Source organism: Phyllobates terribilis, unplaced genomic scaffold, assembly GCF_046119375.1.
Source record: "Phyllobates terribilis strain yellow unplaced genomic scaffold, ASM4611937v1 Scaffold_1__5_contigs__length_1240528914, whole genome shotgun sequence".
Lineage (NCBI taxonomy): Eukaryota > Metazoa > Chordata > Amphibia > Anura > Dendrobatidae > Phyllobates > Phyllobates terribilis.
Genome location: NW_027362761.1, coordinates 1,135,452,109 through 1,135,477,430, shown reverse-complemented (window position 1 = coordinate 1,135,477,430; position 25,322 = coordinate 1,135,452,109). Strand labels below are relative to the sequence as shown.

At 40.1% G+C, this 25,322-nt stretch overlaps 1 protein-coding gene across 2 annotated transcripts in view; it reads right to left on the bottom strand.

The window, feature by feature from the left end:
- The window catches only part of DOK7 (docking protein 7), a 240,908-nt gene that overhangs the window by 57,650 nt on the left and 157,936 nt on the right, over positions 1-25,322 (bottom strand). Inside the window, exons 8-10 of one of the 2 annotated variants that reach the window (XM_073647623.1) lie at positions 21,726-21,774; positions 18,501-18,572; positions 1,330-1,482 (exon numbers count right to left, since the gene is read on the bottom strand). In XM_073647623.1, coding sequence (XP_073503724.1) covers positions 1,330-1,482; positions 18,501-18,572; positions 21,726-21,774 — 274 coding nt within the window. The remainder of the gene's footprint in view (positions 1-1,329; positions 1,483-18,500; positions 18,573-21,725; positions 21,775-25,322) is intronic. The other variant, XM_073647632.1, reaches the window with a different exon arrangement.

The following is a 25,322-nucleotide window of genomic DNA, read 5'->3' as shown; positions in this document are numbered from 1 at the left end:
GGGTTATAATTTACCCATTATGCTGGTAGACACTACTGAGCGATAATATTGCTAATAGGAATACAACTGTCAGCAGCAATACCCTTGCTAGATTATAGACCAGTGACCTAATGGTCTGTATGTTATAATTTTTTTAAACTAGTGTGTGTTTATAGTTTTTAACGAAATCTAATAAACAATTTTTTTCATTTTTATGTCGAATGGATTAGTCTGTGAATTACACTGTGTATACAGAGTAGGAAGCACTAACATTGCTTCCTCCACCGGACCCAGTGATCATGTGATCTCCAGATGTAGGGAGAGATCAGGTGCGGCTGTATCCTTGGAGTAATAGTCAGCTCTGCAATGCAGCCAGGAGGCTGACTTTCCCTCATAACTGTGACTAATACACCATCCCCAATTGAAGAGAAAATCAACAATAAAAGGATGTTGTTGAGATGTCCCTCAAAAGTCATTTAGGGCCTTGTGGGGGATGCAGTGTGTGAAATAAATGAGAAAAATAAATAAATAAGGCAAGAAAAAAAATTAAGCACACATGTCACTCACATATTACGTTCTTCACACACTACACTTTATGGTTTACACACATACCACATGTGAAATTTGTGTGAAATCTGACAATTTGCATACCATGTATATGATAGTGTTTGTGCAACCCTACTCACATGCAATTAGAAACTGGGGGAAAAAAATCTACTTGAATAAGGGTATGTTCACGCGTGGTGTTTTTGTCATTCTTTTATGACATGTTTTAAGAGCGTTATTTTTCAGTGTTTTTACTTGAGTTTTTTACCTATTCATTTGGGTATAATAAATGCAGCGCGTGCATGAGATTTGACAGATTTCATTGATTATGCTGGTACTGTAAAACGATGCGTATTTTATGCACCAAATATGTTGCAGCAAAAACACCATGTGTGAACATACCCTAAGTGGCATGCTACTTATTCCTGCAGATTTTGAGAATTAGCCCATTGTGGAATAGTCCTATTGAACCAGCTAATCTTCATGGGGATCCGCGGGTACAGAACCATATAAAACCCAAATTTTGGATTGGATCTATAAACTAGAACTGTGGGTTTTCCTTTCTACCATGTTAGAATTTCTTCAGCTGTTGGACTTACTATTTAGGTTTTGACTTAATGTAACTGATATAGAATAGAGAAGGCCAGGGGTTATTGCGGAAATGGCTCGCGTGCACCACATGTGGCACAGTTAGGTAGCCCTCCAGTATTCTGTATCTTCCCCTGATGATGAAGAAGGTTAACAATTAGTCATTGTCATGGAGACACGTGAAGGATCTGCTCGGATGAAAGTGATGGGTGTTACCTCTTATTCCTGTACTAGGATCTTGAAGTTCTAATGCCATGTAATGGAGCTGTTTCTTTGATGTAGGGCTGATAGGAATATTTACATAAGTTGCTGTCTCACTGCGAAGACGGTCAGAAACCAGTGGCTCGGCTGGATAACCTCCTGCCCCTGCTGACCAGATGAAGCAGACATATTCTCATTAATTCATGCTTGCGGCATGTATAGCTCACACCAGCGAATGTTAGTGATGATGAGAAACACTACAGCACAGGCTGCAAGACTTCTTACACATGTAATATACCGTAGAACATGTTGGTATGCAGTAAAATATATTCCATAGCACCATGTCACTATAATCATGCATAGTGAAATTTTTGGTCACAGTTATATATTCCACCTGGTGTGAGTTTGAGATTTCCATCTTTCTTTTCCATTTTTTGCTTTTTCGTTTTGCTATAATTGACTATAAGACAAGTGCCTATAGGCAAGATCAATAAACTAGGCATGGGTCAAATAAGTTACTTATCACCAGTGTTGAATTCTGGTTTCTTGGACCTGACAGAGGAGATGATCATCAGGGTCCACCTTCCATCTCCATGGAACATATGCACATTTAATTGCCTTATAACTTTTGTTGTTACCATGTTATACACAGGTTATATCATCAATAAGATCTAAAAGGTTATTTGTGATCATTCAAATAAGAAACAGAGCCTAGTGCCAAGCGATTGTCCCCAAAGTTCTCTCCAAATGGAGTTGTCTTCTGCTGGATCCATTACTATGGCAGAGTCTGGACCCACTGATCCTCTAGTATTCATGTGGGACAGTTTGATCCTACATCCCACTGACCAAGAGATCTCTTACCAAGACTGTATATAATTTTCGATTAGACCATTAACCTTAGTCCCCACAATCTGTGCAAATTATACATTACGGAGTCCAACAGAAATCAAATACTTTTGCTAGACCAATACATATTCATTAAAGTTGAACAAAAACATTTGCAGGACTCTAGTCCAGCAGCCACGTTTGTAGTCTAGGACCGTTAGACCAAAGCTCCTTGAACCTCTTATTCCCGGCGACATCCTTGGTGCCCCTTCTAATTAATAAGGCCGGCCGATGCCATGATGTCGTGGTGTGATGCAAGCATGACATTGCGGGGGCTTACTAATCAGAAGCGAATCTTTTTGCCCAACTTTAATATTCTTCCATACGAGGGGGTATTGATATATAGTTGGTTTAGCCTGAAAAAAAAAAAAGGTCCAGATTTCTGATGTATAATAGTTTGAAAAGCTTTTCTTTTGGCTTTTTCACATGGGCAAAGCATGGGTCGAACAGGGCGTGGTGGCACCTACCCAATGAGTTCATCAATAGTTATGCCATTTTAGTGTGTCTCTATGCAATAGGGTAGGTGGCACACCCTTAATAGGCGGTACGAATTTGTGTAAGGTGCTAGTTCCTTTGGAGCCAACCACTGAGATCCTGTAGATACGTAAGAAATGGAAGGAAGGATCTGCACACCATAAGGCACGTGGAGATGCTTAATTAGGATTTATTCAGAATATCTCGTATCTATAGAGCATACCACAGCCAGTGTAAAAAAAAGTAACGTTTTGGGTAAATACCCTTCTTCAGACGGTAAATACCCTTCATCATAATTCTTAATCCTGGTTTGCCTTTTTACTCCAGAGAAACCCACCTCACATCCTGGACCTTTCTAATTTTTAGGGCATTTACCACTACGGACATATCTGATGAAGGGTGGTATTTACCCGAAACGTTACTTTTTTTTATACAGACTTTTGTAGCATTTTTGGCAAGGCGCATGGAGACACATGCCACTGATAAGATGTGCCAAATTCATTAAGTGGCGTGTGCCTCTTAATGAATTCATTGCATCTTACCCCTTTAAAAGTAGAGAGTACAACGCCAATCTTAATAGATCGGCACCTACATTTTTTCGAAGTAATTTTAATTTTATTCAAAACCTTTTAAATTTATACATTTTATGCATTGACGCAAAAGTCATTTTAATCCTTTATATAAAAAAAAGTAAAAAAATATTCTTCTGCAAAACCACGCCTGCTCAGCATCAATTACCAGCTTTTTTTTATTGTAAATTTTTGTCCTTTCAAAATTTTTAAGTTTTGAAAAGAGATAATAATCAGAGAGAATAATCGACGATTTCAAAGTCGATTTCATTGAGTTCTAACAGGTCAATACGAGACTTGTGGGCGGCGCATTATCCTGTAACAAGATGCCTTTGGAAAAGTTTCTGCGGAAGTTCCAGTCTTCAACTGACAGGGTTAACTTTTCTTAATCACAATTTCAAAATGACAGAACATTTCTGCTAAAACTCAGCACATGTACTTGTCAAAGTTAATACACCTTTCCATAGCAACGGGATTTATTTTTGTCTGCTAGAAAGATTCAAGGCCAACCATGTATCAATGCCTTCTCATGCTTACTAGATCGTGTAAGTCTGTAAAAATATGACATTTTAACTGCAGGACATATTTAGTGATTTCCAATGAAAGGTTATTCCCAAAATATCTACGGTAATTATCCCCTGTCTATAGGATCGTTGGAGGTCTGACCATTGGGACCCCCAGCGATCCCAAGAATGGGGCTTTACAACTCTGAGAACTGGACTATGTGGCCCCATCCTTCATTTATTGTCTATGGGACTGCTGAACATAGAGTTCAGCTATATCCATCAGTCCCATAGGCAATGAATGGAGCAGAGGCCATGCATGCGCACCACTGCTCAGTTCAGGCCAGGCCTGCAGAGCACCATTCATGGAATTATTGGGGGTCCCAATGGTCGGAACACCATCAATCAGAATGTTATTCTCTAAACTTGACTCTTTTGGAAATTACCTTTTTTTTTTACCAAAGTTGCAAGGATAATGAATTGACTTGTGGTGAAATGCATGAAGGTATACAAATCAAATTTGCAGACGATGCAAAGCTTTGAAGGATCTAGATAAGATTGAACAATGGACAGCAACTACTAGAATGGTATTTAAGAGGGAGAAATGCAAAATTCTACATCTGGGCAAGAAAAACGGAAATGACAAATACAGAATGGGAGGAATAAAACTAAGCAACAGCAAGTCTGAAAAAGACTTGAGTATACTAATAGATCACAAACTGCACATGAGTCAACAGTGTGATGCTGCAGCAAAAAAGGCAAAGTTCTGGGGTCTATTAAGAGAAGCATAGAGTCTAGATTTATCAAACTGAAAACACAAACGGTGAATTTATTTACCAATGCATCTCAGTGAGCAATCAATCAACAAAACACAACACGAAAATTTTCCTCACTTTCTGACAGGTATCTGAAATTTTCTACATATAGAAAATTGTTATTCGACTGCCATGCAGTAAAGTCTCAGTGTCTATAATGTAGCCATGATAAAGGAAGAAGATTCAGCTGCTTGTAAAGGACTAATCTGCAAGGGGAGGACATATCCACTTGTAAAGGGTTGTTCTGCAAAGGAACATAGCAGCTTGTAAAAGGTAAATCTGCAATCAAAGAAATATCTGTCTTCAAAATGTTAATCTGAGTTTCTCATTGCATACAATACACAGACAGCCACATGAGGCTGTAATATGAATTACTACAGTTGCTGTTTCTAGCTTTCTCTTCCTGGTGCTCCATAATATATAAGAATCTTGCATTGTCTTTTCACAATAACATTCATCATGAAGTAAGAGAAAGCAATAAGAAAACAGCACACAATTTCCTTCTGTTTCCATGCTGCACACTAACAGTTTTCCCCCACAGAGTGGTATCTGCCTGCTCAAAAGCAGGAAGTTTCACACCACTGTTTCAGCAGTAAGACAGTAGAGAGTCCTGACTTCAGATTCTCTTCTTCAAAGGAACAAAGCTATTATCACTAAATTAAACAAGAATTTTAAGGTTTCTTTATTATGCATGTTTGAAAAAGGTGTTTTATTTTTGTTTTATTTTACATCATGAATTTTTTTAAGACGTGATAGGTCTAGTGGACCTAGGGAAAGTACACACAGGATACAATAGCATCCATGTGGATAAAACGTTTCAAATCTCATCTACAAACTGTGAACATTTTCTGCATGAAAATTGACATGCGATACAGATATTGAAATCACAGAATTCACTCTTCACAATGCGCGTGTTAAAATCTGCTGTGAATCTGTAAAAAAAAATTCACATGTGTTACAAATTTAGAATTAGACAAATATCCCTTAACCCCTCGGCAATTTTTATTTTTACACTTTTGTTTTTTCTTCCAAGAACCATAACTTTTTTTTATTTTTCCATCTACATAGCTATATTAATTTTTTTTTTTGCAAGACAAGTTGTAGTTTTTTTTAAAGTCACCATTCATTTTACCTTAAAATGTACTGAAAAAGACGAGACAAAATTTCAAGTGGGATGAAATGGTGAAAAAAATCCAATACTGTCATTGTTTTTTAGGTTTTGTTTTTACAGCATTCATTGTATGGGAAAAATGATGTGACTCTCCCAGTCAGTACAATGCAGCGATACCAAACTTGTATAGTTTGTTTATTTTAGTGATGAAAAAAAAATCAGAAGTATAAAAAAATTTTTTTTGTTTATGTCACCATTTCCCAAGACCCGTAATACTTTTATTTTTCCATGGATAAAGCTATGCGAAGACTTGGATTTTTGAGTAAAGAGCAGATGTTTTTATTGATACCACTTTGGGGTCCATTCGACATTTTGATTGCTCTTTATTGTACTTATATGGAGGAGAGGAAAGTGAAAAATTGTATTTCTGGTGTTTCGAGTTTTTTTCCTCTTTATCATCTTTACTGGTTGGGATCAATTCATATTATATTTTGATAGGCTGGACTTTAATGGACATAATGATACCATAAATGTTTCCTTTTTTTATTTCTTTATTTTTTATGGGTGAAAAGAAAGAGTGATTTGAATTTTTAGATTTTGTTTTATTTTTTTTTTTATATTTTTAAAAACTTTTCTTTTTAATTTTATTTATTAGTCCCCTTAAGGGACTGGAATCTGCAATCATCCGATATATTACAGCATATAGTAAAAATCGTAGTTTCCCTTGAAGCTCATCTAAGGTTCAAAGGAATAAAAAGATGGCATGGCAACCCATTGGTACCCCATGATTGCGTCACGGTGGAGCCGCTGGGAGCTGATGCGTGTGAGCACCGGCAGTGGCATCGTTTAACAGCCTCATCCAGCCATATGTCATTTAGTTTACTGGGTGCAGCTGTTTTTCTGCTGCAGATCAAGTAGAGCTCTGAATATTGAGCCCCATATAACCCCGCACACATTTCTGATTGGATACTGTGTTTACACTGTATATTGATAGAAAGCTGCCAATCAATGGTGGGGGCGGGGTTACACAGAGCAGTAGGACTAGATCACATGAGGCACCTAGTCCTGTAGTGATAATCTCCTGCTGATAAAACACTGATTGTATTGAAACAACAACACACATCACTGAAATCAGGGTCTCAGTCCCTACATTAATGTTATTATAGTGTAGCAACTCACTCTGGAAAATAGGTAACACACTAAAAAGTGCAACTGACCCTGACAGTGTCTGTACAGACAAGAGATCCTGACCCCACAGTATCTAGTAGTGCCTGCGTGAGCTGAGATAGCCCTAACCATAGACTAGACAATGACAACTCGGACCTATGCTGCCTGAAAGGCCGTCAAGCGCTTTACATTGCTTCTTAAGAACTGGGGAGAAGAGTGAAAATTACCTACAGTAGAGAAAGTGTGCTGAAATGGAAAGAGATCCCAGAGTGAGTAAAACAAACAACGAAATACAAAATAAAGGATTAAGTACGTACTGTTAAACAATATGTCACCTACTTCCAAAAAGGAAGCAGAAGATAGGTGCAGGGTAAAGAACATAAACAGCAAAGAGATAAAACCTAGCTGGTCTTTCACTGACTGGCATAAACTACAGCAGTATGGCTGGACATCCAAATGAGACTATCACCAGCTGGAAATACCAGCAAGGGGAAAGTATATAAAGCCGCACCCGAAAGGTGATAGGGCGGACAAATGAATAAATTAAAACACCTGTTACCCTGAAAAGACTGAAGCAAGGATAACAGAAACTAAACACCCAGAGAAAAGGTGTACAGTTATATGAAAAAGTTTGGGCACCCCTATTAATCTTAAGCTTATTGTTTTTGAAAAATTGGTGTTTTTGCAACAGCTATTTCAGTTTGATATATGTAATAACTGTTGGACACAGTAATGTTTCTGCCTTGAAATGAGGTTTATTGTACTAACAGAAAATGTGCAATCTGCATTCAAACAAAATTTGACAGGTGCATAAGTATGGGCACCTCACCAGAAAAGTGACATTAATATTTAGTAGATCCTCCTTTTGCAAAAATAACAGCCTCTAGTCGCTTCCTGTAGCTTTTAATGAGTTCCTGGATCCTGGATGAAGGTATTTTTGAGCATTCCTCTTTACAAAACAATTCCAGTTCAGTTACGCTTGATGGTCGCCGAGCATGGACAGCCCTCTTCAAATGATCCCACAGATGTTCAATGATATTTAGGTCTGGGGACTGGGATGGCCATTGCAGAACATTGTAATTGTTCCTCTGCATGAATGCCTGAGTAGATTTGGAGCGGTGTTTTGGATCATTGTCTTGCTGAAAGATCCATCCCGTGCGTAACTTCAACTTTATCACTGATTCTTGAACATTATTGTCAAGAATCTGCTGATACTGAGTGGAATCCATGCGTCCCTCAACTTTAACAAGATTCCCGGTGCCGGCATTGGCCACACAGCCCCAAAGCATGATGGAACCTCCACCAAATTTTACTGTGGGTAGCAAGTGTTTTTCTTGGAATGCTGTGTTTTTTTGCCACCATGCATAACGCCTTTTTGTATGACCAAACAACTCAATCTTGGTTTCATCAGTCCATAGGACCTTCTTCCAAAAATAAATTGGCTTCTCCAAATGTGCTTTTGCATACCTCAGCCGACTGTTTGTGGCGTGCTTGCAGAAACGGCTTCTTTCGCATCACTCTCCCATACAGCTTCTCCTTGTGCAAAGTGCACCGATGCACAGTGACACCATCTGCAGCAAGTTGATGCTGCAGCTCTCTGGAGGTGGTCTGAGGATTGTCCTTGACTGATCTCACCATTCTTCTTCTCTGCCTTTCTGATGTTTTTCTTGGCCTGCCACTTCTGGCCTTAACAAGAACTGTCCCTGTGTTCTTCCATTTCCTTACTATGTTCCTCACAGTGGAAACTGACAGGTTAAATCTCTGAGACAGCTTTTTATATCCTTCCCCTGAACAACTATGTTGAATAATCTTTGTTTTCAGATCATTTGACAGTTGTTTTGAGGAGCCCATGATGCCACTCTTCAGAGGAGATTCAAACAGGAGAACAACTTGCAAGTGGCCACTTTAAGTAGCTTTTCTCATGATTGCATACACCTGGCTATGAAGTTCAAAGCTCAATGAGGTTACAAAACCAAAAAAAGTGCTTTAGTAAGTCAGTAAAAAGTAGGTAGGAGTATTTAAAACAAGAAAATGATAAGGGTGCCCATACTTATGCAACTGTCAAATTTTGTTTGAATGCAGATTGCACATTTTCTGTTAGTACAATAAACCTCATTTCAAGGCAGAAACATTACTGTGTCCAACAGTTATTACATATATCAAACTGAAATAGCTGTTGCAAAAACACCAATTTTTATAAAACATTAAGCTTAAGATTAATAGGGGTGCCCAAACTTTTTCATATAACTGTATATGCTGTGGCTCAGAGGACAGAGAAGCCAAACACAGGCTCAAAGGTTCGAACCCAGACGCATTACTATCATGCCGCTTTCAGGTTATATAGCAAAAACAGGCTGACAGTTTCCCTTTAAGGATAACCTATATCAAAAATATTCATAGAAATAATAAAAATCATATGAAATTCCCCACACATATCCTTAGGGTATGTGCACACGATGCAGAAATGCTCAGGATTTTTTCCTGAGCGTTTCTGCATCTCTCTGGCAGGAAAAAACGCATGCGGATTGTTTATGCGGTTTCCTGCCAGGGACATGCGGATGTGAAGCGGTCATCACTTTCATTTCCGCATGCGGGTTGACAAGCGCTTCCCAAGCGATTTTAGCATCACTTGGAAAGTGCTTGTCAACTTCACACTATATAAATCCATGCAGCCGGCATGGATTTATATAGTGTGTGATGTCAAAAAATAAAAAATAAATCTATACTTTACCCTCTGATGGCCCCCGGTGTCCTGCTTCATCGGTCCCGGCTGCCGGCAGTGAAGACTTTAGGACCTTCCGACGTCAGCGTCACGTGACCCGTCACATGACTCTGACGTCAGCGAAGGTCCTTCTTCATTCAACCGCGAAGTGCGCGGGAAGCCGGCAGGACGCAGCGCGGGCCGTCAGAAGGTGAGAATATATATATTTTTTATTTTATTCTTTTTTTTTTAATGGTACCTGGGTCTGGATGAGAGTCCTCTCATCCACACCCGGGTACCATCCGCACATTAGACCGCATGAAAAGCGTATCAACATATACAGTGATGCGGATTCCATGCGGTCTAATGCAAGTCAATGGCGGCAAAAGAGCAGCGTTTCCGCAAAATTAATTGACATGCTGCGGATTTTTGACCGCAGCGTTTACGCTGCGGAAAAATCCGCATCATGGGCACAGCACATGCGGATTTCCATTGGGGAACATTGCTGCCCTTCTACCATGCGTTTTTCATGCGTTTCCGCGGCGTTTACGCAACTGCAAAAATGCCGCGGAAACGCATGAAAAACGCATCGTGTGAACTCAGCCTTATTATCACAGTAAAATACTGCATTATTCAGAAATGTACAATCTGAGTTATAGTTTTCTAGAAAAGTATTTATCTATTTAATTTGAACAGGACTATAGCAGAAAAGGAGAAAAGAAAATGTTAGCTTCCAATGCTCATTAATCAGATATAGTGCCCATGGCCTGTATGTCTGAGAAAACCCCTGATGGGACCCTATACATTACCTATCTCACACTCAATGAATCTATCCTATGTACAGACAGGTCTTATAGTGTGATGAACAAAAATTACAATCGCTCAAAAACCCTCTAAAGTCTCATCTCTGCCTCTGGGAGACATATTGCTTAACCCGAGGTCTTCCAAGATGAATATACATATCCTTGCTCATCATCCTCTGGTGACTGCGGGTCTTCCCATTCAGAATATGAAAGCAGTAATATCTAACGCTCTCCAGATCTCTCAAATTGTTTTTTATGTTTCGCAGGAAAATCTGAAGATGTAAGAACATGAAAACAAAATAACTGCTTCTAATTTATTATAGATGTGAATGGAGACCTTTGTGGGGTTTCTTTAATGAGGTTGTCCCTAAAGAAAATATTGATTTAGGTTTTTATGTAAAATTTTTATTTTTCATTTTATGATTTTTTTTTTAATTTTTCACATTTTTTAAATTGAAATTTTTCAATTTTCACACTGGCCCCTAATATTAATTGCTTGAATTATATTCCTGCAGAAGTCTTTTCAGCAGTGTCATTAAAAAATCAGAGCTATACTCGGCTTTCTTTGGCAGTCCCATTGATAGTGAATGGAACGATTCTCCTCATGCTTTGATCTCCGAAAAGGTTTTTGTGAAGAGAGGGGGAGGAGGTGAGCTGTGACATAATCTATTGTGAGTGGTGGACCCTGGGTTATCTACTGTATATAGAAGTGTTATCAGTCATTGTACAGGAGGAGGAGGTGAGCTGTGACATCACCTATTGTGAATGGTGGATCCTGTGTTATCTACTGTATATAGAGGTGTTATTAGTCATTGTACAGATGGAGGAGGTGAGCTGTGACATCTCCTATTGTGAATGGTGGATCCTGTGTTATATACTGTATATAGAGGTGTTATTAGTCATTGTACATGAGGAGGATAAGGTGAGCTGTGACATCTCCTATTGTGAATGATGGCTCCTGTGTGATCTACTATTTATAGAGGTGTTATCAGTTATTGTACAGGAAGGTGAGGAGGTGAGCTGTGACATCGTCTACTGTGAATGGTGGATCTTGTGTTATCGACTGTATATAGAGGGGTTATCAGTCATTGTACAGGAGGATGTGAGCTGTAATATCCCCTATTGTGAATGTGAACCCTGCATTTTCTACTGTATATAGAGGTGTTATCAGTCATTGTACAGTAGGGGAGAAGGTGATCTGTGACATCGCCTATTCTGAATGGTGGACCTGTGTGATCTACTGTATAAAGAGGGGGGCAGCACGGTGGCTCAGTGGTTATAGCTAACAAAAAAAAATTATTAAATCCAGGCCTGGGTTTCACGAGAGCAGTCGTGGTACAAAATGGCCACCAGGTGGCGTATTGACATTTCTTTCAGTAAATGTTAATTTGCAATCATTTATTAATTGAAAAAAAAAATCATTTATTATAAATTCTGATATGTCCATGCAATGTCATTACTGCTCTTTACAACCTACAAATTGCCACTTATACAGGTCAATGGGGGGCGCTATAGTTCTATATACCTCCATATATATAAATCTGCTGCCCTTGTGCAAATGATTTATTCACATATACAGCAATGCAAATACTTATATGCGGTGAATTGACGTAAAATAGTCTCCTCTTGTGCAGCCGCTTAGATTCTGAATTTCCCTAGTATTAACCAGCTGTTCAAGGCAGAGGCAGGTTAGGATGTTTAGAGCACGAATTGCTGCCTGCTGGTAGAAAAAGACCCCAAACCCTTCAGTTTCCTCCTGTAAAGACTCAATAGATGGACGGGTTTTATAAGAATAGAGCTGAGCTGCATTACCAGACATAGCCTACGTATAAGAGTGGCGCTGTCTGCTTAGTTTTAACTCTTTAGGCTGTTGTGAATAGAAGTTGCAGATGCCAATGGAACCTAACAAATATACCTGCCGTGCTGGAAAAACACTGCTGTGCTTGCATAAAGACCTGTCACACTGAACGCTCACTGTATAATTAAGTGATTATTACATATAAAAAGAAAATATTGGTTTTAGTCAGGTATATCATCATGCAGCATACTAAATTATGACTCATACAAAAAGTATTGACGCCCCTCGGTTTCTGGTGCAAGGAATAAAACTTAAGGGGTCTTCCATTTTCAAAAAGCCATTGTCACACAGATGTAGTTTGTTTTTTATAATAAACTGCCCTGGTCCGGAACTGAGTCACCGCTGCTGCTCCGTCATTGTCTTCAATGTTGACGTCACGTTGACAGCTCTGCAGCCAATCAGTGACTGTCCGAGTTGACGTCAGATAAATGATTGGCTGCAGTGCTGTCTATGTGATATCAGCGCTGCAAACAATAATAGACACCTGGAGCAACGGTGGAGACTCAGTGCTGGACCAGGGGAAGGTGTTTGAAGTGCAGTTTGGTCTTTTAAAAAAAAACTGCACCCAGGGAGAGTGGTTTTCTGAAAAGGGGTGAAAACAAGTTATCGCCTTTCCACAGGAGAGGTGATGACTTCTTGTTCGGCAGGGACCCGACCGCTGGAACCTGCACCGATAGGCAAAACAAGGAGTTTTTATCTCCAAGGGGCACTTATTTCCCCATTGGAATGGTGCAGCAGTGATCACGCCGCTCCATTCTCTATGGGGATGCCGGAGAAAGCCGATCACACCACTCGGCAGCTCCATAGGGAACGAAAGGGGCCACGGTCGAGCGCGCGCACTGACGCTCCATCCCAACAAGGATAAAAGTGCCCTGTTCTGCCAATCATATCCCCACCGATCAGTAAGTTGTCTCCTACTCTGTGGATAGGTGAGAACTTGTTTCACTGGACATCCCCTTTTAAAGAGAGTGAATTATTTGATAGGCTTATTTATTTCTGAAAATTAATGTTGACATCAGATATAATCCATTGCTGTATATAACTTTGTGCGCTCATTTGTCTTCCCTTGTGGGTATAGTCTTCAGCCAGATGCCACAACCACACCAAGAAATCCTACCAGTACCTAGGATTTAGCTAAATTGGTCATATGCCATCTGGTAGCCCCGTTCACACCTTCAGTATTTGGTCAGTATTTTACATCACTATGTGTAAGCCAAAACCAGAAATGGAACAATCAGAGGAAAAGTATAATAGAAACCCGTCACCACTTCTGTATTTATCACCCACTCCTGGTTTTGGCTTACAAATACTGATGTAAAATACTGACCAAATACTGAACGTGTGAACATGGCTTAAGTTCACAAATAGATCCAATACGACAGATGTATCAATACTGGCGCTTGGTACTCTAATCTTAATGCAGAGTCCACTGGAGTAAGACTATGTACCTTTCTCAAGACAGGTGTAGGATAAATAAATGTCATTAGTGGGATCCATAAATAAGCCATAAACGTAACCACCCTGAGGCTATGTGCTCACGATGCAGAAATGCTGCTGATTTTTTCTGCATCTCCCTGGCAGGAAAAACGCATGCGGATTGTACATGTGGATTGTACATGTGGATTGTACATGTGGATTGTACATGCGGATTGTACATGCGGATTGTACATGCGTTTTTCCCGCCAGGTAGAAGCGTTTGTCAAGGGTTCTTCACATGCATTTCTGCATGCGGGTTATCGATTTTAGCATCACTTGGAAAAGTGCTTGACAACTTGGTCACACTATATAAATCCATGCAACCGACATGAATTTATATAGTGTGACCAAGTTAATAGGTAAAAAAGAATAAAAATGGTAAAAAATAAAAAAAAAACATTATACTTACCTTTTGATGGCCCCCGGTCTTCTCTCCGATGTGTCCAGGCTCCCCGGTGGCTCACGATGGTGTAAAAGTACCTTTCATGATGTCATTTAGTCATGTGACAGGTCACGCGACCGCCAACGTCAGCGGTCATGTGACCTGTCACATGACTAAATGACGTCATGGAAGGTCCTTTTACACCATCGTGAGCCACCTGGGAGCCAGGACGCACCGGAGAGAAGACCGGGGGCCATCAAAAGGTAAGTATAATGTATATTTTTTTATTTTAAATTCTTTTTTTTAACAGGTACTATGGTACCTGGGTCTGGAGGAGAGTCTCCTCTTCTCCAGACCCGGTTACCATCCGCACATTGAATTGCTTAATATCCGCATGTGCACATGTAGTCATGCGGATATTAAGCATTTCAATGCAAGTCAATGGCGGCAATTACGCTGCGTGTCCACAAAATTAATGGACATGCTGCGTATTTTTCCGCAATGATAATCCACAGCAGAAATTACCGCAGCATGTGCACAGCACATGCGGATTATCATTGGGGACCATAGGGCACGTATTACCAAGTGTTTTTTAAGCGTTTTCGCTGCGGAAATTCCGCTGCAAAAACGCTTGAAAAACGCATAGTGGGCACGCAGCCTGACAATCAGCTGGTATAACATCTTACATATATGCCAATGAAGGTGCCAAGCAGCTGCTGTAGAGTAGCATTACATTCATCCGTGCATAATAGTGATCACCTATGTGATACCAGGTATCAACAGAAGCCTCAGAGCAGGAGTAAAGTCCCTGTTAGCAATTTACTATGACATGGACCACAATCTTTAACAATCATACTCTTTACGCCACAGCCCCACTATCAGTATTTGGTCAGTATTCGGTCAGTATTTTTTCTCAGGAGTGGGAGTCAAAACCAGATGAGGAACAATCAGAGAAAAGGTATAATAGAAACAAGTCACCAATTCTGCATTTATCACCCACTCCTGGTTTTGTCTTTAGGGTCAGCCTTCTGTGTCACAAAACATAAAGTATGGGTCAAACTGTTCTGCCAGTGAAGTGATGTATTTCATGACAATTTTGGAGTAATTGGCCGCACTCCTCGTTTTTTACTTGCACATGTATTGACACTAGAGCAGGGTAAGGAGAGTCAGACAAAATAGGTACCATATTGGACATAGGAAAAGACAATTTAAAAAAATAGATATTTTTCCGATTGTGATTAAAGATGAGCGAATAAATTCGAAGAACCCCAACCCAGTGACCAGGTCAACATTCCATGCCTGCTGGAGAGGAACCATGCGAACCGCCTCCTTCCCGACTGCTCTTTTGATTAGCTGGCCTGATGCGACATCGCGTGCAACAATTATGTTACACCAGGCCAGCTAATCAAAAGAGGAGCCGGAGATGCTCACATATAGGAGGTGCTTCGTAGGGCCACAGAATACTAACTTGGTCGTTGGACCAGGATCCTGCGAATCAATTCGTTCATCTCGAAATTGTGATATTTAACAGGAAGGGATCAAGAATGTGAAGGATTTTATGGTAATTGTTATTGGTATTTTTTATTATTTTATTTTATGACTTCTGTGTCCCTATTAAAAAAGACAAGTGCCGAATAGCACCAATGGTGACGGTTTACTAAAACAATTCTCCATCGGGTAAAAAAATTGTTTTTTCAAAGGTCTCAGACTGGTTTAATAATAAAAAAAAGGAACCAATACTCACCTTCAAAGTTCTTCCTCAGCTCCTGTTCTAACACTTAACCGGTCCCCCTGGTTTTTGCTTTCTGGTCCCATCTTAATATGACCGCAAAGGTTTGCTCAATCAATTACTGGCTAAGATGGTCCACCAGGGTGGTCAGTGATTGACTGAGTGGACATTTCTGGCTATTTCTGATGTGTCTAGACATCTAAGCAGGGACTGGGTAAGCACTGGAATTGGAGGTGAGGCTAATCGGTGAGAGTTAGTATCGCTTTTTATTATTTTTTTTTATTTAACCAGGCTGAGCCCTTTGAAAAATTATTTTTCTTTATAAAAAAAACCCCTTAAGTCAAGCAATAATTATGAATACTTAATACCATGGGTGGCATTTTTAGAAAGAATGTCATATTATGGCCCACATTACCACCTTGTGAAACATATTTTTGAGACGAAATACAATTTTCTGCCATAAAAAAACATTTACATAATAAGGTTTTGTGGCAATATAAACTCCTCAACATTAAAATTGCAACACCAAGAAGGAAAAGTCATAGAGTTCTGGAAACCTAAGGATTGATAGACATGTTAATAATATGAAAATTATGAAAAAATGGAATAAAAAATGTAAGAACATCTCGATTTATTTAGTATCAAGTAAGGACACCTGACCCAGAAATCCCGCACTTACATCACTGACTACTATCAGTGAGGTTATTAATGGTTGTCTGAGGAATGTTGCACTAAATGCACTTTGGAAAATCATCAAGATCCACTGCTGACACCTACCTCTGCAATTGTCAACCAATGACGTCCAAGATGTGCTCCTTGGGAGATAAGTCCAGAGACACTGCAGGCCAAAGTAGCATGCTTAGTCCACGCAGCATGAGCAACATGCGTCCTGATGTTGTCGTTTTAAAAAAAAGTTTCTGGGTCACTTTGGAGAAATGGCCGCATCACTGTTTTCACCACCAAATAAATGCAACACCAAGCTGTTAGTATACCGGGAATCACAACTACAGGGGTCTGACTACTGTACATTATGTCACCCACACCATAATTCTAGAAGCAGGAACAGTTTGACGTTCTCTCGTCATGAAGGTGACCACGTGGTCTTCAAATGGGGACCAGAAGCTGGAAAGAAGCAAAGAAGGCTTGAATGGAGGTCTATCCTCTTCAGCAATGAGTCTCGCATTTGTCTTGATGTAATGATAGCCAATTGATTATGGGTAATGCCATAAAGATGCTTTTACGAAACAATGTCATTACAGTCCTTTCCCCTGGTTTAAGATATGTGGTGGCATAATATAAAGTAGCCAGACCCTCTAATCTCCACTCCATGTACACTAACAGCTCGGTGTTACACTGATTTGATCATGATACTAGTGATACGGACATATCTCCAATGTGTCCCTGTAGCTGTGTTTTAAAATAACAATGTCAGGCCTCATGTTGCTGGTGCCTATTGTGAGCAGCCTGTGGCTAAATGTGCTACCATGGCCTACAATTACTCAGGAGTGACATGTCTCCTTTCGAGCATATCTGAGACCTCTTTGGTCGGCAATTGCACAAAGAGCTGCCAGCAGCGGATCTTGATGAGTTGCCCAAGTGCATTGAGCAGCAGAACATTCCTCGGACAACCATTAATAACCTCATTGATAGCAGTCGAGGCTGTAAATGCGGGGATTTCTGCATGTGGCGCTCATACTCCATATCAAAATACATCCTAAGTATAATACCATCTAGCACTTCAAAAATATAGCATCAATAAACAACACTCATTAGGTTCTACATATTACCAGCTGAGTTAAGAGCTGACACACGTGTTGATTAAAAGATATATATTTTATCATTAATTTCGTTAAAAAAACATATAAAAAGGAAAGGATGCTAAAAAAAAGGCCCTGGGGCTCAACCATATATATTGTCTATACAATTCACAACAGACACAATAAATTTGTAACCCAAATTATCAAGATCCTTATTATTTCTCAATCGGATGCTAATGAGTGTAATAGCCTTATATGTATAGGGAAAACCCCCACTTTATGTAGATATTGGAGATATATATATTTTTGCACTATGCACTTTAATAATATACTGTGGTGTTTAATTAATCAATATTCTGTTCCTGTGGTACTATATATGCATATATTTGTTTATATTAATAATAATCATGGAAGTATATTTGACACTCTAGCACTTTATTACTTTGGAGGTTGATATCAATAATTTCAAAAGGATCTTGATAATTCAGGTTACAAATTGATTGTGTCTGTTGTGAATTGTATAGACAATATATATGGTTGAGCCCCAGTGCCTTTTTTTTAGCATCCTTTCCTTTTTATATGTTTTTTTAAAGAAATTAATAATAAAATATATATCTTTTAATCAGCACGTGTGTCACTTCTTAACTCAGCTGGTAATATGTAGTACCTAATGAGTGCTGTTTATTGATCCATAATGAATAACTCAAGATGTTTTGAAAATTTTGTTTACATTTTTTCATCATTTGCAGATCAATAACCTGTCTATCCATCCTGTGATTTCCATAATTCCACAGCTTTTCCTTTTTGATGTTGCAATTTCAATGTTGGGGTGTGTATATCTGTATGTGTGGAAGAGTAATATTTTATTACATACATTTTAATTTCCTTAATTGTTAGCACATATTTTTTAAGTATACTTTATACAGTTGTTACCTGTTATATTTTATGATACTTACCAGTGACAAGTAGCATTGGGGGGACTTTGTGAGGTTTATGTGCTCCTGTTGATGCCAGGGCAGAGGCGGCACCTATAAAACCATTACAAAGAACACAGATATTTATAAATAACAATTTTATATCCTCCATTGTTCTCCACTTTATACTTATTCTAAACTTGCTTCCCAAAGTGATTAAAGGAACGCTTAACCTAGAAGTTAATTCTAGAAATAAAAAGAATAAAAAAAATCGTCCCCATAGTTTGTCAGGCTGTAGGATGTTTTACATGTTCATAAAACAGTCTTTTAAATAGCTGCAGAGAACAAAAGGTTAATCTATTTCTGATTTGTTCCATTTTTGGCAGGGGAATGAAGAAGAGGATTAGGTTTGGCCAAAGGGTGGGGCTCAGTGGGGTAGTGTGGGGTGGAGGGCGGCAGCCGGCACACCACTACTTGCCTCACCACTGACACTTCTCGGAGAAGCACAAGAGCACAGTGAGGAAATGCTGGCAAGCTAGATAAGAAAAGCCCTGCAAATAGGATAATGGCCCCCACAAAGCCCTCTAAATAGGATAATGGCCCCACTCCTCTCCAAATAGAGTAAAGGCCCCCTCAATGTACTCATTGATATTAAAAAAAAACTCACCTCTCCCCATTCCCCCGCTGCTCCAGTTTCTGCAGCGTGTGGTCTGAAGCTCTGTACAGCTCTGCACAGTGGATGTGATATAGAGATGTCATCGTGCATGCTGCGCAGAGACGCCAGAGCTCAGACGCACAGGGAGAATGATGGCGCAGGGAGATGATGGCTCCCTCCGCCATCATTGTCTTCAACTATATCTGCATCCAGGATGCAGATACAGTTGAAAGTGTGTTGCCAGGTGGAGGTCCCAGTACCGTCGCTGGCATTCCCCCAACTCACAAGCCCCATAGCGGCCGTGTGGTCTGCCACTAATAATAATAATAATAATTTTTATTTCTATAGCGCCAACATATTCCGCAGCACTTTACATTTTAGAACTATTAGCAGTATGCCACATGGACCTGGGTTAGGGTTAGATTTAGGGCTAGGGTAATAAAATAATAAAATAGTTATATAAAAAAAGTAATTAAAAAAATATAACAATGTGTAACTATTTACATTTAAATTTTTATGTTGGAGTTCAGCTAAATACAGAAAATAACTGCAGGGTCAAAGGGCAGTTTATAGTTATATCAGTATTTTCTTAAAGGGGTTGTGCAGTACTTTAGATTACCCCCCTATGCATCCCCCCCAGGTCCCTAAGACTTCTTGTAAATACCTTCTGCTGTTGATAATGCCTGTGAGTGGCGCTATCGGTGGCCACTCACAGGCATCACGTGACCCCCAGCTGCAGCCGGCTCTGACATCCGCTGATGTCACAAGTGCTGGCAGCAGCCGGGGGTCTTTTTCTTCCTGGTTCCACGGTAGATGCCAGGCTGTGGGCGGGGTTACCCCCCCCCCCACGTCACACCCGGCATCCACCCCGCGCTCTGCCTCTCCCCATTCATTGGGAAAGCGCACGGTGGATGCTGGGTGTGACGCGGAGGGGGGGTAACCCCACCCACAACCCAGCAGCCACCGCAGAGACCCCAGCCCTGAGTCACGCCTCACTTGTTGTGACGTCGGAGCTGGGGTCATGTGATGCCAGTGAGCGGCCATCGATACTGCCTGTGAGCGGCTCTATCAGCAACAGAAGGCATTTACAAAAAGTCTTAGGGACCTGGGAGGGGATATATTGGGGGGTTAATCTAAAGTACTGCACAACCCCTTTAAAATACAATACATGTGTTTGGGGGGGTAAAGGTTCAATATTAGACTGGTGGAAAGGATGCTCCTCTGATTAGGGGGCACTTGCCTTGACCAGTTCATTAACAACCAACACTATATGACCTGTCTTGTCCCCAAACGCTATTCACATGCAGATATGGGGTTAATCTGGAGGTTAATAATGTTCCAATGTTGTCTGGCCTCCTTACTGAAAGTGTGGCTACCGGAAGGATATTATCTTTATTTCTTTTGGTAGCCGCCTGCTTTCAGTCATACTGGCACTACTCAGTATACTGTGAGTGGTGGCTGTAAGAGCACCCTGACACTTTGATTGACAGCTTGCTCTGCAGCGTATCTGTACGCTGAAAACTGTCCATCAAAGTGACTGTGGTGGCTCCGGGCACACCTGTATGACTGAAAGTCGGCTGCTCCCTGGAGGAATAAAGTTCATTTCCTCCTGGTAGCCACACTTTCATTAAGGCGTCAGGACAGCATTAGAATGCTACTAATCTGCAGATTTACCCTATGTTTGCAGGTTAATAGCATTTGGGGATTTGACAGATTCCCTTTAACAACCTTTTTGTTCTGCTGTAGAAGGGGCCAGGCTTCTGCTGCAGACAGTTATCTTACAACCAGAGACAGGACAGTGAGGAGGAGGAGGAGCGCAGCCGGGCTCCTGACACACACACAGAAGATTTCGTTAAATCCTTCTCAGTTTTAAATGGATTAAAAAATAATATTAGAAAGGTGAATAATAAAATACATTTTAGGATACATTTTTGGAAGTTTCTTAGTGTTTTTTTACAATGGATGTCCATGATTCAAAAAAATATTTTTTCTTTTTTTTTCGTTAAATTTTTTTCGTCATGTCTGTCGATGAGACGTGCCTGGTATTGCAGTTTAGCTCTTTCTAAAGTTACTACCTTAAAATGAACGCAATACCAGGCACAGCCTATAGACTTGAACAGCAATATTTCAGGAGAAAAAAGTGGACCTTTATTTCTTACCTCTTTTTAAAACGAAAATTAAATTGTATCTGGTTTGTAGCAATTTCCTATATTAAGACTTCAGTCTTAATTTATTCTAGTAGCTAGATTTGTTAATTGTCCAGCTTCCAGAATAATTAATAAAAAGGGTTGCTGGCAATTTTTTTTTTTATTCAGACATTTGTAATATGTCTAATGAAAAATATGGAATATAGAAACAGGGGAGAATCAAATACACATAGGGTCACAAAGCAAAAGCCCATCAGTGACCCAATCCTTCTGTCAGTCGTCTACTTTTCCCTTTCCGGATCCTCATATCTTGGGCATCTTTAATATTAGAAATTAGCCCCTCTTGCCTGCCAGACCCATGCTACAGAAAGAGACAGACTGACCGCCCATGGGACTACATCAATACGTCATACATATGAGGATACTGTTTTGGGTTTTTTTAATGGCAAAAAAATATCTGCTTACCTTGCAGGGGCGCTGTTGATACAACTCCTGGGTGAAGGGCTGTAGCTCCCTGAAGGAGAGACATAGAGATTAGATGGAGAAGACCTAGACTTCAATTTATCAGGTGTACAAGACTAATGGAGGCTCAACAGATAGACTGCTTTACGCTACATTTTTTCAACACCTGCCAAAATCTTTTGTACAGTACGCTGTTCTCCTGAATCCGGCGGTATTTTTCTTTTGTACCTCTCGGTTCTTGAGATATGGTCCTCTTTTCTCTGTATAAAAGTCTACTCTTGTTAGCGAAAGGGTCGTGGTCCTCAACTCTTCTCTATGGGAGTCTTCTTGAGAATAGGCACCCATTTGGTCAAGAAGACTAGATTTATTAATAGGGAAGAGGGGGCTCTATCTCAGGAACGTAGAGGAGCAGGAACCCAAAGAAAACAATGTTAGATTTAGGAGAACAGCAGAATCTAGACAAGTCAAAATGACATTTATGGCGAGTAACAGGTCCTTTTTAAACAAACATGAAAGAAATGTAGACCTACAACTTATGCCTTCTCTTATGCCAGGTGAAGAAGAGCTAAGCTGCAGTTTTCTATTACTGTCTACATCTGTCCGCCCCCCTGGGGACTGATAAGAGCTGACTGGTGGGGGTGGTCAAACCCCTGCTGATCTGATAGAGGTGATCTGTTCTAAGGATCAGTTGTCAGTACCACCAGACCTGGGGTTAAAGAGTCAATAGAACAGAAATTCAAGCAGAATGGATACCCCTTTTAAGGGCAAAATATATCTGGTCCTTAAGTGGGTAATAAAACGGACGTTGAAGGGGAGCGGACTGGACTTCTGATAAACTGTGTATAGTGCAGCCAAGATGTCAGACAGAATTTCTGATTCTACACGTTTCCTGGAGACATTTCTATTCATGTTTCTGTGATATATCCCAAATGTAGAAGTCCTTTCTACTCCAGCTCCCAGTGTTCTCCCCGCAGTCCCACACCATGTTCTGTACTGTGTACGGTGAGAACTCTACGAGGTGCTGAAGGATTGTTATTGGATTCTTGCTTCTTTTAAAAGTGCAAATTGGTTTCATTAAATTATTCAAAGGCCGATTCCAAACTGGGTGAACGGCATCCATGTGCTGTAATGATGACAGCTCCTCCTAGGCCCTGGTGTTGAGTCATCCCGGCATGGAAAGTTAATAAGCGCACAACTCCATTTACTCTGGAGATTATAGAGAGCCCATCACTCCATACACCCCTGCTCGTTCCTAGTCATACAGACTGCTCCTCGTCCTGAAACTAATGTCTACCACCGGTAATGAGGACGATGTGGAGCTGTGCACACACCGGCCCAATCACACAGATGTATGTGGGTCCGGGGTAATGAGGACAGGCAGCGCCCGTCATTTACATCAGAGTCATGTGTGCTTCATCAGTCATAGGAGGGCAGATATAACCTGGTCTGATCAGAAGCAGCATCTATCTATCTAATATATATTTATCTACTTAGCTATCTATCCATCATCTAATATTCATTTATATATCTCATATCTACAGTATTCATGCCATGTAAGCTTTTCCACATTTTTTCACGCTATACCCACAAACGAAAATGTAGTTTATTGGGATTTTATGTGATACCAACACAAAGCAGCAAGACGTATAGTTTTAAAATATTTAGAAAAACATGTATCATTTCCTTTACACATCATAAATACTTGCTACTTTGTGTAACTTAGTACTGTATATCATATAACATCCAATAAAACACATTTAAGTTTGAGGGTGTAACATGGAAAAATGTGGAAAAGTTCACGGTGTAAAAATTCTTTTTCAAGGCACTATATCTATCTATCTCATATCTGTCTATCTATCTATTTCATATCCATCTATCTATCTCATATCTATTACCTATCTATTTCATATCCATCTATCTATCTCATATCTATCTATTTCATATCTATCTATCTATCTCATATCTATCTATTTCATATCTATCTATCTATCTCATATCTATCTATTTCATATCTATCTATCTATCTACCATATTTATCATCTAAATATCTGTCTCATATCTATCATTTCTGTCAGTTTAATGTTTCTGTCTAATATAAATACTGTATATATATATATATATATATATATATATATATATATATATATATATATATATATATATATATATATATATTAGTGATGAGCAAGCATGCTCGTCACTGAACGGTATTCGCCCGAGCATCTCACTGTTCGAGATGCTCGGCGCTCTGTGAGTATTTCCGGGATGCTCGGATGGGACCTCTGTTTAGACAGCGAATACACATGCTGGGATTGCTTGCCACTCACTGAAATGCCGCAGCCATGTTGGTTGTGGCATTACAGTAATTGGCTGGCCGCATAGGGTCATCTGGTCTATATAAAACCCGGTGACCCTATGCTCGTCACAGTCTACCCTTCAGACAGGCAGAGTAGGGAGGTAGGGAGAGGTGCTGCTGAGCTAGGGAGAGAATTGACGGTTTATTTAGTGAGGTTTAAGTTATTCCACAGCAATATATATATACATATGAATTAACAGTCCTTCTAAGGACTAGCAGGAGTTAGGTAGGCAGAGTTTGTGGAGAGTGTATAGAGCAGAATAGGACCCATTGCACGTTCTTTCTGCTGCTGCTACTGATATCCATAGCCTTAGTTATCAGGGCTAATATTCTTTTTGCTCTTAATCCTGATTATTTGCTTAAAAAGCAATATAATGCACCATTCTAACTGCTCTATTTTCTTGTTAGCAGAATAGAGCCAGATTTGGTTGATTTTAATCACATTGCTGTATTGTGGAAGGTGAGAAACTTGTCCATCATCAGACGTGATCCGATATTACTGCAGTAATACTCATGACATTTTTTGGAGCGAGCCAAATATTACACTCAATTTAAAGCGCACCTGTCAGTAGGATTGTGCTCAGAAAACTACTGTATATACACTGTGAGGTGGGCGACATTACACTGAACAAAATGATACCTTGGTTGATGAAATCCGTCCAGTTGTTCTTGTGTAATCTTTACTTTGTTTGGAGATAATGATATGCATGTGCTTTGGAGCAAGACTGTGGGGTGGGCTTTATATGGTGCTCTGCTTACATATTCATCTGTATGCTCTTATTACAGCTCACTGTGCCTTCACTGACCTGCCTCCTAGTTTATATAATGCATCTAGTAGTGCGGGGCTAGGTAAAAGTTCCAGCTTGGAACTCTACACTGCAGATGTTGGGAAGGATTTGTGAGCAGAAGTGGACAGTTGTTGACAACCAACATCAATAAGGACATCGATATTCAGGTCAGATTCCACACATAAGACCTCAGGAGTGGACATGGATGTCAGACATATGTACCATCCTCCAAAACTTTGAGGACTCCACCAAGATGGTGAGCGGCGATGATGCCATAATTAGCGTCACCATCCCGCTTCTCTGTCTTCTGAAATGCTCTCTGCTCACAATTAAAGAGGATGCATTGCAGGCGGAGTACGATGAGATGGAGCAAGGAACCATACAGGGTGATTCCACACAGCCCAGCCTCATCTCATCCCAACGTGGTTTGGGTGACAATGAGGAGGAAGAACAGGA